The sequence below is a fragment of the Xiphias gladius genome, chromosome 1 (assembly GCF_016859285.1).
Source record: "Xiphias gladius isolate SHS-SW01 ecotype Sanya breed wild chromosome 1, ASM1685928v1, whole genome shotgun sequence".
In the NCBI taxonomy this organism is placed as follows: Eukaryota; Metazoa; Chordata; class Actinopteri; order Istiophoriformes; family Xiphiidae; genus Xiphias; species Xiphias gladius.
Window position 1 is genome coordinate 15,638,835 of NC_053400.1, and position 14,687 is coordinate 15,653,521.

General features: G+C 39.6%; 1 protein-coding gene across 1 annotated transcript; it reads left to right on the forward strand.

The window, feature by feature from the left end:
* The first annotated feature begins 378 nt into the window (after nucleotides 1-378).
* Nucleotides 379-14,447, forward strand: ddx21 (DEAD (Asp-Glu-Ala-Asp) box helicase 21). Its single transcript, XM_040128695.1, has 16 exons — nucleotides 379-574; nucleotides 1,710-1,949; nucleotides 2,875-3,015; nucleotides 3,659-3,734; nucleotides 4,233-4,411; nucleotides 4,525-4,642; nucleotides 4,943-5,128; nucleotides 5,476-5,621; nucleotides 6,027-6,176; nucleotides 6,568-6,729; nucleotides 7,120-7,239; nucleotides 7,659-7,732; nucleotides 7,947-8,106; nucleotides 8,489-8,623; nucleotides 13,008-13,052; nucleotides 13,231-14,447. The coding sequence occupies exons 1-16, from the start codon at nucleotides 491-493 to the stop codon at nucleotides 13,489-13,491; spliced, it is 2,277 nt and encodes a 758-aa protein (XP_039984629.1). The 5' UTR covers nucleotides 379-490; the 3' UTR covers nucleotides 13,492-14,447.
* The last annotated feature ends 240 nt before the right edge of the window (nucleotides 14,448-14,687 follow it).

Genomic DNA, 14,687 nt, shown 5'->3' on the forward strand with positions numbered 1-14,687 from the left:
TGACTGAAGATTGTTTAAAGGGCAGTGTGGTTTCCGCAGTGTTTCTGCTATTAAGCGTTTATAAAATAAATAAATAAATATTTTATATTCTTATGCTTGTGTGGTTGAATTTCATTCATATTTCTGTCACACACTCTTGATTTATTGCACGCCGTTCAAATTTTTACAATTCTTTTTTTTTTGTCATGAAAGGCTTAGCAGAATTTAAAAAAAAAAAAAAAAAAGTTTTTATTATAAAATCACACCTTGCCTTTTGTCTCTTCTGCAGAGTGCAGAACTCCCAGTGATGTCTTGTGGACAGTGGCGTTTTGAGGTGTGCTAGTTCTTGCTCGCTCTGGTCTGTGGTGGCTCTAGTGTTTATCTATTGCTTCTGTTTCTAGGTCTACTTCCTGAACTCGCTTCCTGGCGCCGCCTTGCGCGCTCCTTTCCGTCCGCGTGCCCGTGGGTTTGCCTGTGTGTCTACGCTGAGGGGTTTCATCAGGGAACAGATATGCCGTCAAAAATCATCTTTGACACCGAGGACCAAACCATGGAAGAAGACTTGGACACTGCCACCGAGGCTAAAACCCTGAAGGTGAGCAGAAGGGGTCGTGTCGCTCAAGACAGAGTGAAAAAAATCCGCGTAGATCGTGCTCCGGCCGCTCCATGTTTGACAACATGTGGCTGAACATGCTAACCTGAAACCTCGGCTAACTGGCCAGCTAACTGTTAGCAGACCAACGTAAGATAGGTTTATGTAGCCACACTTGGAGTGAAACATTGTTAACGTAATGTAATCGACTGCGGGACGAATTAAGAAAGTGAATATCCACTGATGTGGTAATGTGGTTAGCATACGTTGTCGCCGTTCGCCACTCAGCCTAGCTTTAAAGTCACATGGCCTGTCCACGTGTTACAGAGCTGATCTGCAGCTCACATGGATGTAGGGGTTTACAGCATGGAAGCCTCTGAGATACTGTTTACACGTGTATGTATCTGCGCCGCTGTGGTCGCGACCTGATGTCGTGTTATACAGCTGGGGGTCGTCTGCTGTTACTCAAGTATACAAAGAAACCTCCTCGTAACAATAAAATTTAAAAAAATAACTTAATGATAAATGCTACTAAGGAGTATTAATGTTTTTCACAAAACAATCCCAACTCAAGCTCCTCTTAAAGTAAGTATAACTTAAGTTCGGATTTTGTTAAACTACCGTTGATGTGTAACTGAAGATATTTGCTTTAAATAAGTGTGTACTATATAAAGTGTCAAAAGTTTTGAAAAACAGCCATCACAAATAGCCGTTTCCAAAGCCAAAATAAGTTGGTGCAACAGTCCGAAGAGATTAAAGGGGTTTGATTAACTTTACCTTGATGGATGATCAATTAGTCAACCAAGAGCAATTCACTTAATGTAGACACAATTTAAAAAAAAAAAAATAAAAAAAAAAAAAAATTGTCAACTTGATCTGAGTGTCTCCTTGGTTATTCAATTCAAATACAGTAAACTTTAATTTTTGACCTCTCATTAAGATTAATATTAATATCTAATTTAAATTAAAAAAAATACAATGTAAAATTAAATGTGTGAAACGTATCTATTAAATAGAAAATATGACCATCCCCTGGTAGCCTTTTTAACAAATGTTGGGTAGCTGCACAGTATTCGGTTTCACTGAAACCTATTTGCCTTTATTGTTTCTGTTTAAAAAAAAAAAAAAATGAATGAAGAACAAGACCAAGGAGGGCAAGAAGTTGAAGAAGAAGAAGCAGTTGGAGGACCAGGAGGAGCAGGAGGAGGAGGACCAAGGCTGTGAACCTCCAGCACCTAAGAAGAAAAAAAAAAAAGACAAGCTGGCAGCGGATCAAGTGAACAGCTACTTAGATGAGGCCACAGACATGAATGGCAACAGTGATGATGTTGAAACACCAAAGCGAAAGACTAAGAAGAACACTGAAGGAGACAACGAGGTCAGTTCTGTGTTATTAGTACAAATATGTAGTACAATGGGAACTGCTTATTGTTCACTTCTGTCCGGGTCAAATAAACCACTATAAGCGGATGATTATTCTAACCAAATTCTTTTCTTTTTCTTTATTTCTCGTGGAGATTACCATCTAATTTAGATTTGTATATTTATTACACATTTATTCACTATTTATTGATTTTTTTTTAATTTTTTTTTAATTTTAATTTTTAATTTTTTAAAAAAGTTAAATTAACATAAACTGTGCCGTGGCCCTCTCCTGCTCCAAGCTTACTCTGGATGGTCGGGCTGAAAGCATTACATGTCACTCACCTAACATACCTGAGGCCGTGAGAGAGTGGGGTGGATAATTATGCATTGTCAAGTTCCCAAAACGCGAGCGGGGCAAGAACAGGAGGGCAAAGTAACTCACTGAGCCACAGCAGTGTGAGTATAGGAAGATATTACATGTTGCATGAGTCCGCAGGCAGAAAGCAGGCACGGTCTTAACACACTGTGGCAGTCAAAATACCTCGTACAAATAAGTTAGAAGAGAGCCTAACCATGTGAAAGCATGCAGTAGTATGCTACGACGGCTCAACATTTTTTTTCCATATGCTGTCATAAATGAAAAGACCCAAAATGAACACTGTAAGCCAACTACTTGATTTCTATTAAGCAATAATTAAAACAGCATTTTTATAGGAATGATTCTGTCCCAAGCTTTTTGATCACTATAAGCGGTTTCCATTGTAGTAGATTTTCTAATCTTTGTTTGTTCTGTGCGACGTTCTGTCCTGTTAAATGGTGAAAAGGCTGTAGAGGTGATAGTTGTCAGATTAGAGTTTTGCTAATATAAATATAAATGCATATTCTCTGACTATGCCCTGGTAGAAAAAAGGTTGTTCCATTTTTATCTTTGGTTTTAGAAAAAAAAGAAGAAGCAAAAGAAAGAAATAACAGAGGCAGCAACCAACGGACATTCCACCCCAAACAACCCTGTTCAGACGCCCATCCAGACACCGTCACAGTCAAGTGAAGAGTCAGCCAGTGACAGCGAAAAAGAAACGGTACGACCCATTGACTGGTTGTGTACAGTTTTATCTCTCAGGAAAAGGTAAAAGTTTGTGTTGATACTGAGAGTATGATAACTCTACTTACTGGTTAATAGAATAATTATCTGTGTTCTTCCTGAGTTTTTAATGGAGTTCTTTCCCAATATTTGTTATAGTATCTCCAAAATCTGAGTTCTGTTTGATAGTTATAGAGAAATCAAGGTGAAGACAATGGAAGCTGTTAGTACATCCTTATTTGCAGGTGTCACAATTTAGTTTTATTTGTGCATTTTATGATAAGTTGGATAAAAGTAGAGGCACAGCAATGTGGCTAGAATATCTTCGAAAGAATGGGCTGGTCCGCAATATAGGAAGCTCACAGAAGATTTTGGAAATATTAATAATTAAAGTAACAAAAAAAAATTACAAGATAACTGCAAAGCAGCTAATTTCCCAACTCAGCATTTAAGTTTGTAAAAGTTTTACTAATTATGTAAACTTACATTATTCCATTAAATTTAATTTGCTTGTTATGGTCATATTACATTAACTTAGACTTTTCAGTCTTTGCCTTGACATTTTTGGGTTTTCTTTAATGAACACTTTAGCTGTAGAGTAAGAAAACAGTCATATAGACTGACTCTGTTTATCTGTTTAGGAGGAGACACCAGAGCAGAGGGAAGGGGCCTTCTCTAACTTCCGGATCTCCCAGGTCACCATTGGGAAACTGAAAGGTAAAAATTATATTTACATCATAATTATACCATAGATTTTAAGATTTGTGACTCGAGACCAGATCTGTACTGGTATATGTTGAAAATCTGACACATTTACTTCTCTGCACTGCACAAAACTTTATAACACTTTATAACATATTTATTATGTTTGAACACCTGCTTTTTTTATTGCATACGCATGCTTTTAATAACGATAGACATTTTGTGTCAGCTTTTGAGAAGTGATCTGACACATGCTATGTTGATTTAAATAATGAAAATTTGAATTTGAAATTCGTTGATCACTGTTATGGACTGAAATTAGTGCATAAATTCCCATTAGACACAACTACTCACTAGTCACTACTGAAAAAATATGCTGGATTGTTAACAGTGGGCTTTGGAGCTGCTGAGGTGCTTTGGAGTTGTGCTAAATAACAAATGACATTGATGGTCCTTTCTTCCTGTCCTGTCATTCCACTTTCTTCCTCTCCTCACTTTCTATCACTTTCTCAGCTCGGGGAGTCTCTTACCTGTTTGACATTCAGGTGAAGACATTTAATCCTGTGTATGATGGAGAAGATGTAATAGCCCAAGCACGAACAGGAACAGGAAAGACTTTCTCCTTTGCGATTCCTTTGGTGGAGAAGCTCCAGAAGGATTCAGTGGAGCTGACCAGAGGCCGGGCTCCCAAGGTGCACACACATACACACCGGTCAATGACAACTAGCGTCAGTCAGAGTCCAAGCATCAGCTGCTCTCTGAGTATGTTCATGTATGACTGAGTCTCTTTTCTGTCTGCATGTAGGTCCTGGTGTTAGCTCCAACCAGAGAGTTAGCTATCCAGGTCTCTAAGGACTTCAAAGACGTTGCCAAGAGACTGTCTATCGCCTGTTTCTATGGAGGCAGCTCATACAACCCACAGAGTAAGTCTTATGCAAAAATACAGTTATCTTTAATAGAAGTAGTTTTTGAAATGGTTCAAATCATTAGATTCTATTTATTCATATTGAATGCTTCTTTATCTTTGTTGTTTTATTATAAATTACTTTTTAGGGTTAACTATTTAAATTGATTAAAACAATGCATAAAGTGACCTTGTAAATACAATTTTCTCTGTTTTTTAATGTGGTTTCCGTCCGCTGTTTTGACAGCATTTTTTTTCACAGCATACTTTATACATCAGTATTAATAGTGACTGTCTCCACTCCTTTCCTCCTGTCTAGTTGATGCTATCCGTAATGGTATCGATATTTTGGTTGGAACCCCTGGTCGCATCAAAGACCACATCCAGAACCACAAACTTGACCTCTCAAAACTGAAACATGTTGTCCTCGATGAAGTAGACCAAATGTTGGACATGGGATTTTCAGAACAGGTTGAAGAAATTTTGGCTTCATCATATAAGAAAGGTAAAGTAAATCTGTGTGTGCTGGTTTGTGAAATTAAAGTTAGAAAATGTTAAAAAAAAAGTCTTATTATGGTTCCTTCAGATTTTAGATAGAACATGTATGTTGTCTTCTGCGTGTGTTCATATTTGTGTGTATAAGACAGAGTGCAACCATTTTGGGATGTGTTTCTTGTGACATGGTAGATGTAATTCTGGGTTTAGGATGATCATGTTTGTAAAATCAGGGAAATACTAATTGAACTGATAGGAGTTACAGATGCAAGAGAATGATGGTTTTTTTTTCCCCACAATTACAACAGTGTCTTTTTCTGTGTGTGTGTGTGTGTGTGCACGTGTGTTCCTCTTTAGACTGTGACTCCAACCCCCAGACTCTGCTGTTTTCGGCCACCTGCCCCTCCTGGGTCTATGAAGTGGCCAAGAAATACATGAGACCGGAATGCAAACATGTTGACCTGATTGGCAAGAAAACACAGAAAGCTGCAACAACTGTGGAAGTAAGTGTGTGTGTGTGTGTGTGTGTGTGTGTGTGTGTGTGTGTGTGTGTGTGTGTGTGTGTGTGTGAGAGAGAGAAAGAAAGAGCTGGAAGAGGTGAAAGGGGCGTTACATATGTGATGACTGCAATTTAAAAAGCATTCTTAGTTCTTAGGCTTAAATTTCTCAAAGGTGCCTGTAAGCAGGAACAGTTAAAGTAGTTGAGACTAAAATAAACTCACATGTATCTCCATCAGGAAAGCACGGCAAGTTCATTTGCAGTACAATTGCTGTATTTATCATCATCATCAATACCATTGGAATTTTGATGAAGTACAAGTTAAAGTCTGCCAGCAGCTTTAATGAAAATGCCCCCCCCTCACACACACATCTATTTGTCTCTCTGTCTGTTTGTTTTTCTTCCGTAGCATCTGGCCATAGCATGCCACTGGTCACAGCGTGCAGCTGTGATAGGTGATGTGATCCAGGTTTACAGCGGCAGCCACGGCAGAACCATTGTGTTCTGTGAGACAAAGAAAGAGGCCAACGAACTTTCCATGAATGCCTCCATCAAACAGGTTGAGAAACACACACACACACACACACACACACACACACACACACACACACACACACACACACACACACACACCTTCACATGCATACACACTTTGCAGTTTATGAATAGAGAATACATAAAACCCTTAATTTTTAAAAATGATCAACCAACATTTCCTATATCACGTAACTCCATAAAAAGAGTAATAGTGACAGTTTTGTAAGATTTGGCAGTTTTGACGGATACATTTGTTAACCAGGGCTGTTATGTTTTCTGTTTTTATTTTCTAATTTTGTTGGAGTGTTTGTGTCAATTCCTGTGGGCAGTGCCTTTAGAAATGGAAAGAAAGACTAGAGAAAAGCAAGCAAATTCTATAGTGTTCATTTTTCTTTTTCTTTTTATGTTTTTAGAGTGCCCAGTCCCTCCATGGTGATATTCCTCAGAAACAGAGAGAGTTGACGCTTAAGGGCTTCAGGAATGGGGCCTTTGAGGTTCTAGTTGCCACCAATGTTGCAGCCCGTGGATTAGATATCCCTGAAGTCGACCTGGTGGTCCAGTGTTCTCCACCCAAGGTATGACGTGTTGCCAGTAATGTCCAAGAATTTTCTAACTCAAGTATATCTTTGCATATATTGGACATACTGTTTTTTTTACTATGTAGAGGTTATATTATAGATGTATAATTATGTTCTGATCTTAAAGGGGCAGATTCCATTCACATAAGACAATACACTTAAAAAGCAGCATTTGCAAGATTCAGATTGTGTTGAATTAAAAATGAAAAAAGCTGCAGTACACTCATGTGCACTGGTTTATCAATTAAAAAATTAAGCAATTAACACTTACTGGATGAATGTTAAGTGCATACTTTCTTATTAACAGTGTTGCATAAATTAGTAATCATAAAGGCTTGTTACCATTACTTTCTTTGAACATTTTTCTGTCTCTGTGGCTGTTGTCAGGATGTGGAATCATACATCCATCGTTCAGGACGTACAGGCCGAGCAGGCAGGACTGGAGTCTGCATTTGTTTCTACCAGAGGAAAGAAGAGGACCAGCTGCGCTACGTAGAAAACAAAGCAGTATGTGTCCTTTTTTAAGTTCAGTCGAAGGAGAAGAAGACAGAGGGCAAAAAAGAGCGTCAGGTTTAGTCGTTTGAACAGCCAAAATAAAAAAACAATGTTTTCAGTCACATCTGTGCTACACATGGTATGGACAATAGTGTACAGAAGGGAGGAAAGGATCAAAAATAGTGGAGGACATAAAAGTGTAGGAAGGACTGTTTTATTACAGAAACCAGAGATGAAGGAGGTGATGTGGCAATGTATAGAAAACTAGACTGAAAGTCATCCTTTCCCTGTAGTTGAAATTAGTGTGTGAAAACTGAACATCTTATTGACCAATAACCTGCTTTTGGACATTCTGTACAACCTTCATGACTACATGAGATGTTTCTGCATTGACTGTCAAACTAAACACATTTAGTTTTGTGCCAATCCAGGGTATCACATTCAGACGAGTTGGCGTTCCAACTGCCAATGATATCATCAAGTCATCAAGCAAGGATGCTGTCAGGTGGGTTATTCTGGAAAGTGAGAGAACTCCTATTATAACTCGGGGAACTTGACTTGGTTTAAGGTGGTTACATAGGCTTTAAACGGTGGCTCCACGAAGCCTCTGTCCTACTGAAATCTCGTTAATTATGATACTGCTCAATGTGAAACAAATTCCCTGAATGCAAGCTATTAAGTGTCAAATTGTAATGAGTTTATTTCTATATTGTGTCCAGGTTTCTGGACTCTGTTCCAGTTACAGCTATCGGGTACTTCAGAGCATCAGCTGAGAAGCTGATCGAGGAGAGGGGAGCAGTTGATGCACTAGCTGCTGCGCTGGCCCATATTTCTGGAGCCACAAGTCTGGAGCAGAGGTCACTGCTCAACTCTGATGCTGTAAGATATATGAAGGCACCTTATATATAAGGCACATTATATATAGCAATAAATCTGGACACACTCCTGTATAAAAGCAAACACTGCTCAACCTCATACACAGCTTTTTTTCTGAAAAAGATAGCTTGTCTGCTCATGTAGGGCGTTAGTGTTAATCACAACACTGCAGCCGTGCTACAAAACAAAATAAAACAAAATAACAGGATGATCCAAAAAAGCAATAACCCCTGGATACACATATACACCTGACATGTTATCTCTATTGCACACTTGAATATGTAGCGCTTATCCTCCCCTTAGGTTTCTCCATGAATGTGTTGTGCTTATAGGTGACGTATAACTGTAATTCCAACTAAGTTGTTATTCCTGTTTGTATTTTCAGGGTTACAGTACTATGCAGTTGGTGTGTTCTCAGGAGATGCACAATCTGGGTTACGCCTGGAAAACCATCAAAGAACAGCTTGGAGAACAATTCGAGAACCAAATTCAGAGAATGATCTTCCTCAAAGGCAGAACAGTATGTACACACACAAACATGTACATATGCGATGTGCTGCTGGTGTGTATATACTTGTTAGAAAAATACACACATTACACTTCTGTTTTTTCAAATTTAGATTATATTGTGTTTATAGTATGGCTGATGTATGACATTTGAGTAAAATATAAATTTGATGGCAATTCACTTCAGTTTTATTTATATGGCACCAAATTATAACAGGTTATCTCAGGGCACTTTTCATGTAGAGCAGGTCTAGGCCGTACTCTTTACAGTTATATTTACAGAGACCCAACATTCCCGCATGAGCAAGCGGGTGGGTAACAATGAGACCAATAATAAAACTAATAATTGTAATAATAGGGTGAATAATAGTACTTATAAAATGAAATAATAATTATAGATGATATTATAATTAATAATTATAGATGATAATCATAATATTTGAAGCAGTGGGTGTTGAGCAGGATCAAGGGGGCAGTGGGTGGTTTGTACTCACAGATCCAGACTCTCTAGCAACAGGGGCAGAGACACCTAAAGAAAGCGACAGGAAGAGAGAGGAGAGAGACGAGAAAGCACCAAACTTCGGGAGAAATAAGAAGTCAAGTTAGTGACGAGCATTGATGCCATATGAATGCATGCAGATGTAGAGGAGGAGAGAGGAGCTCGGTACATCATGGGAAGTCACCCGGCAGTCTAGGCCTATAGCAGCATAACTAGGGGATGGTTAAACACAAGCCTGAGCCAGCCCTAACTATAAGCTTTATCAAAAAGGAAGTTCTAAGCCTACTCTTAGACGTGGAGAGGGTGTCTTCCTCCCGGACCAAAAGAGTGTGGAAGATGGTTCCACAGTAGAGGAGCCTGATAACTGAAGGCTCTGCCTCCTATTCTACCTTTTTGGAGACTCTAGGAACCACAAGCAAGCCTGCCTTCTGGAAACGCAGTGTTCTACTGGGGTAATAGGGTACTATGAACTCTTTCAGATATGATGGTGCCTGACCATTAAGGGCTTTGTAGGTGATGGGGAGGATTTTAAATTCTATTCTGAAATTTAAGGGGAGCCAATTAGCCAGAGAAGCTAACACAGGAGAAATGTGATCTCTTTTCCTAGTTCCTTTCGATACTCGCGCTGCAGCATTCTGGATCAGATGGAGAGTATTCAAAGATTTGATGGGACAGCCTGATAATAAGGAATTACAATAATCCAGCCTAGAGGTAACAAAAGCACATCAGCGTCTTTTTGAGAGAGGCTGTGCCTGAGTTTTGCAATGTTACGTAGGTGAGAAAAGTCAGTCCATGAAGTATGTTTTAGGTGAGAGTTAAAGGACATATCCTGATATGTCCAGGGCAAAGCCATCCACAGTAACTTTATCGTTGGATAAGGTGTTTCTGAGGTGTAAGGGGTCAAGCAGAATAACTTCTGTCTAAGTATATATCAGGTTGCACAGCTGTTTCTAAGGTGCCTGTGTTTGAAGATAGGTTGGTGCTGGTCAAGGGCAGGAGGTGGTGAATTTTGTCTCTAATAGTTAGAATTTTATCATTACAAGAAGCTCATGAAATCGTCACTACTGAGAGCTATAGGAATATATGGATCAGTAGAGCTGCTGAAAAGAAACCAAGGGTTGTTTTTATTTTCCTCTATTAGAGATGAATAATAGGCTGCTCTGGCATTACAGAGGGCCTTCCTATATGTTTTAAGACTATCATGCCAAGCTAAGTGGGATTCTTCCATTTTGGTAGAACGCCATATCCTTTTAAGTTTTCGCGTAGTTTGCTTTAATATGCGGGTTCGGGAGTTAAACCATGCAGTTACCTCATTTGTTTTATTCTCTTCTTTTTTAGAGGGGCAATAGAGTCAAGTGTCATTCTCGTTGAGCCTGCAGCACTATCAACAAGATGGAATTTTTGGGAGGGACTAAAGTCAGCATAGGACTGCTCTGTTATATTGTAACTTGGTGGTAAATTAAGTGCTGATGGAATCAGTTCCTTAAATTTAGCTACCGCACTATCCGATAGACATCTAGAAAAGACATTTCTCCCTAATGGTGTGTAGTCCAGTAACAGGAATTCAAAAGTTGTTAAATAATGGTCCGATAAAAGAGGATTCTGTGGTAAGATTATTAAATGTTCAAATCTGATGCCATAAGTCAGAATGAAGTCCAGGGTGTGGTTAAAACTCTGAGCGAAGCCAATTGAGTCTAACAATGCGATAAAGTAGTTCTAAGGCAATCATTATCAGCATCCATATGAATATTAAAATTACTTACTATAATTACTTTATCTGCACTAAGGACTAAACTTGATTAAAAACTCTGAGAATTCAGATAAAAATTCTGAGTATGGACCAGGAGCACAGTACACTATAACGAATAGAATAGGCTTTAAAGTTTTCCATGATGGATGTGTAAGAATAAGAACCAGGGTTTCGAATGACTTATAATTGAGTTTAGGTTTAGGGTTGATTAACAGGCTTGAGTTGAAAATGGCTGCAACTCCACCTCCTCGGCCAGTGCCTTGAGGAATGTGGGTATTAATATGACTGGAGGGAGTGGATTCACTTAGGCTAACATATTCGTCATGACACAGCCAGGTTTCAGTGAGACTAAATATATCAATATAATGATCTGATATTAGATCATTTACTAATACGGCTTTGGATTGGAGCGATCTAATGTTCAAGAGTCCACATTTAATTCTCCTATTTCGTTGTACTTCTGCAGTGGTGGTCTTCATTTTTATTAGAAATCTGTGTACAACTCCTCTTCTGTTTATTTTTGAGTTGATTAATTTAAGTGATCGGGGGGTTTCTAGATATGAGAGCTGCTTCATCCAAAGTGGGATGCATTCCATCTCTCCTGATCAGACCAGGTCTTCCCCAAAAAGTCTGCTAATTATCTACAAAGCCCACGTCGTTTGCTGGACACCACCTCAACAGCTGGCGGTTGAATGATGACATGCGGCTATACATGTCATCGCTGGTCAGATTAGGCAGGGGCTGTAGAAAACTACGGAGTCCGACATTGTCTTTGCAAATGTACACACCGACTCAACATTAATTTTTGTAACCTCCGATTAGCGTAATCGGGTGTCGTTACCGCAGATGTGAATAACAATCTTACTATATTTATGTTTATCCTTAGCCAGCAGTTTTAAATAGGATTCAATGTCACCCGCTCTGGCCCCGGGAATACATTTGACTATGGTCACTGATGACGCTAACTTCACGTTTCTCAAGATAGAGCTGACAATAACCAGAGTTGGTTTCTCAGTGGATGTGTTGCTGAGTGTGGAGTATCTGTTTGAAACGTGAACTGGTTGGTGGTGAACCATGGACTTCTGCTTAGGGCTAGGCTTCTTGCTACGGACAGTCACCAAGCCGCCCTGGCTTGAGAGGGAGCTACGCTGGGTCGGCTCGCAGGGGCTACTGGGGGCTGGCTAACTACAGCAGCTAACGATTTTGTTTCCATGGTGCCGAGCCGTGCTTCCAGTTGACTGAGCCATGTACCATTATCGCTAAAGGAGGCAGAGGAATAACTAAACATGCGACACACCGAGCAAGAGAGAGCAGGAGAGCGAGAAGCCATCGCTAACTGCTAAGCTAAACTAACTAGTGGATGTAGAAGTGTGTAAACAACTGTGAAGTAGCGAGGAAATCGCTGGCAGAAAGAGAGAGCTAAGAGTGCTTAAGCAGAACTAATGTACATTTAAATGTACAGCGGATAATTAGCCGCTGTAATGAAGAAAAATAGCAAAATTAACTGGGTAGAGGCAGAGCAGCAAAACTCGCTACCAGTCACACAGAAGCTGGCAACAGGAAATGACACAATACGCTTACGTCAGCATGTCAGCGCGTCAAAACCAGTGTGCTCAAGCGCTCAGGCAAGAAAAGGGTTTTGAGTAATCTTTGTACCAGGAAGAGTATATTTCATTGTTTATGTACAGTTTTGAAGTAAGAGCAGGGATGTAGGCTACAAAGAGTTTGGCCCAGATGGTAGCCACGGGGTGTTGGTGATAGTAATAGTAGGGACTTGCCAAAAAAAAAGCCTCCCCAGAGTGCCACAAAATGATAATAATAGAGTTGGCAAATGAAAAAATAAATGAGAAAGCCCCTGGTAAATTAAAATGCAAATTGAGAAAAGGTCCCTGTGAAATTTCTTCTTAAAAACAGTAATTTTCATTTTATATGTTAATTCAGCTACTTCAGCCACTCAGTAAACAGAGCTAATTATCCACAGTAAGAAAACAGAAAAACATCTGTTAGCAAGAAACTAAACCCTCTAGGTGTGACCATACCTGTTGTGGCTCTTATTATGAGAGCACAGCAGGTCCACAGACTGACTCCTCTGAAAGGCGAAGTGGGACAGAAACACTCACCGTCTCACCCTTATTGTGTTTCTAACAGGGAGTTTGTTTTGATGTCCCAGCTGACAAAGTCAAGGAGATTCAGGTGAGGACAACAGTGAAAACTCCCATCTGTTCGAGATGTGTGATGGACTGTTTATAGTGTCTTCAAGATTAAGTTGAATTAAATTAAAAGTGAAAATGAATAATCCAGAGTAAAATATAAATATTTTGACAGTGCTTCTTAGGTGACATCTTTTTCACCCCACTTCCTCCTTAAACAGGAGAACTGGAAAGACGGTCGCCGTTGGCAACTGACTGTAGCCACAGAGCTCCCAGAGTTGGAGGAGAAGCAGTTCGGTAATCGTGGTGACAGAGGCTTTGGCAACGGTAACCGTGGTGACAGAGGAGGGTTCAGAGGTGGAAGAGGACGTAATTTTGGGGGAAAAGGTGGCCGCGGCAATGGATTTCGGAGTGGCGGCGGTGGCTATAGCAACAACAGAGGAGGACACAAACGCAGCTTCAGCCAAGCTTTTCATTACTGACGCACCAACCTTTGGACTGATAAGACTGTCATTTATCTGGGCTGGCAGTGGATTTTATTGGCTGTCAGTGAGAGGGCTTGATGTATGGCTGGTGGAAATCTCCATCATGATACAAGCTGAATTGTAAGCTGTCAAGTATTCATAAATTTAATACACACAGTATATTAAATTATGAATATTCAAGCATAAAGCAAAGAAAACACTGCATGTTTTCTGCAGAATAAGATTTATTTCCAAGTAGCCATATCCAAAGGGTTTAAGATCAGATTCTCTGTGTACAGTATATTAACACAGTACCACTGGCAGCCATTTTGTAGTGCCTGGTGTGTTGTTTCTTTTAGGTGACACATTAGATGAAACTCATGAAATGACATGTTCTCAGTAGTTTTCAGTACATGGCAAGTGAATTAATGTAATTCACTTGCCATGTCTTGAATGGCAGATATCCCAAAACACTGGCTAATCAACCAATAGCACGTTTTGCCTTATGTCACAACACGAATTGATAGTTTGAACGTGTCATCCATTGAGTTTTAGTTAAAGTGTTACTTTTTTACTGGTTGTTTGGGGGAATGGTGGTAGCAATCAGAATAGAGCCTCTGTCCAAAATAGAGGGCGCACTATCCTGACGCAACAACTTGTAAACATGCTACTTGTTGACATGACTACACTAGATAACGCTTGAGTGTGCAGTATGATGGAGGTAGACCTTTACTGCAGACTCTGCGTCATGTGTGTAGGCACTGTGTTTCGGCTGTGCTCAGAAAAAGGTAATTAAATGGGTTTTAACCTTTACAGTTGTGCTCAGTGTCAGGTTGCTGCCTCACCCTCAGCTGAAACCTTTCTCCCCAAAAATATGTTGGATGATTGCTTTGCAATTGCCTCTATTTAATAACTGTCTAATGCTTCCATTCATTTGAATGAAATGACTTATTCATTAAAAAAAGGTCAGTTCAGGTTGTCTGTATTCTTTTTAAGAGAGCGTGAAACGAGCATGTATACATGTACAGTGTTTTAAGGTATACATTTCAATAATACTGCTTTGGGGGACCTTATACATTTAGCTGGCCTTCAAGAAGATACAGTTGTAAGTGCATGAATGGATCACTAACTATAGTTAATGTAATCTACAAAATTTTATGATAAAATGGGATTGCCTGCGCTCCAGAGTACACTGTGCTGAGGAGAAACTACTT

What these genes read in the sequence shown, in the direction of transcription:
- ddx21 (XM_040128695.1), top strand. Translation starts at nt 491, where the DNA reads ATGCCGTCAAAAATCATCTTTGACACCGAGGACCAAACCATGGAAGAA. An exon ending in CCAGAGGCCGGGCTCCCAAG is followed by an intron (nt 4,412 to 4,524) that starts GTGCACACACAT and finishes GTCTGCATGTAG; the next exon opens with GTCCTGGTGTTAGCTCCAAC. An exon ending in AAGCTGCAACAACTGTGGAA is followed by an intron (nt 5,622 to 6,026) that starts GTAAGTGTGTGT and finishes TTTCTTCCGTAG; the next exon opens with CATCTGGCCATAGCATGCCA.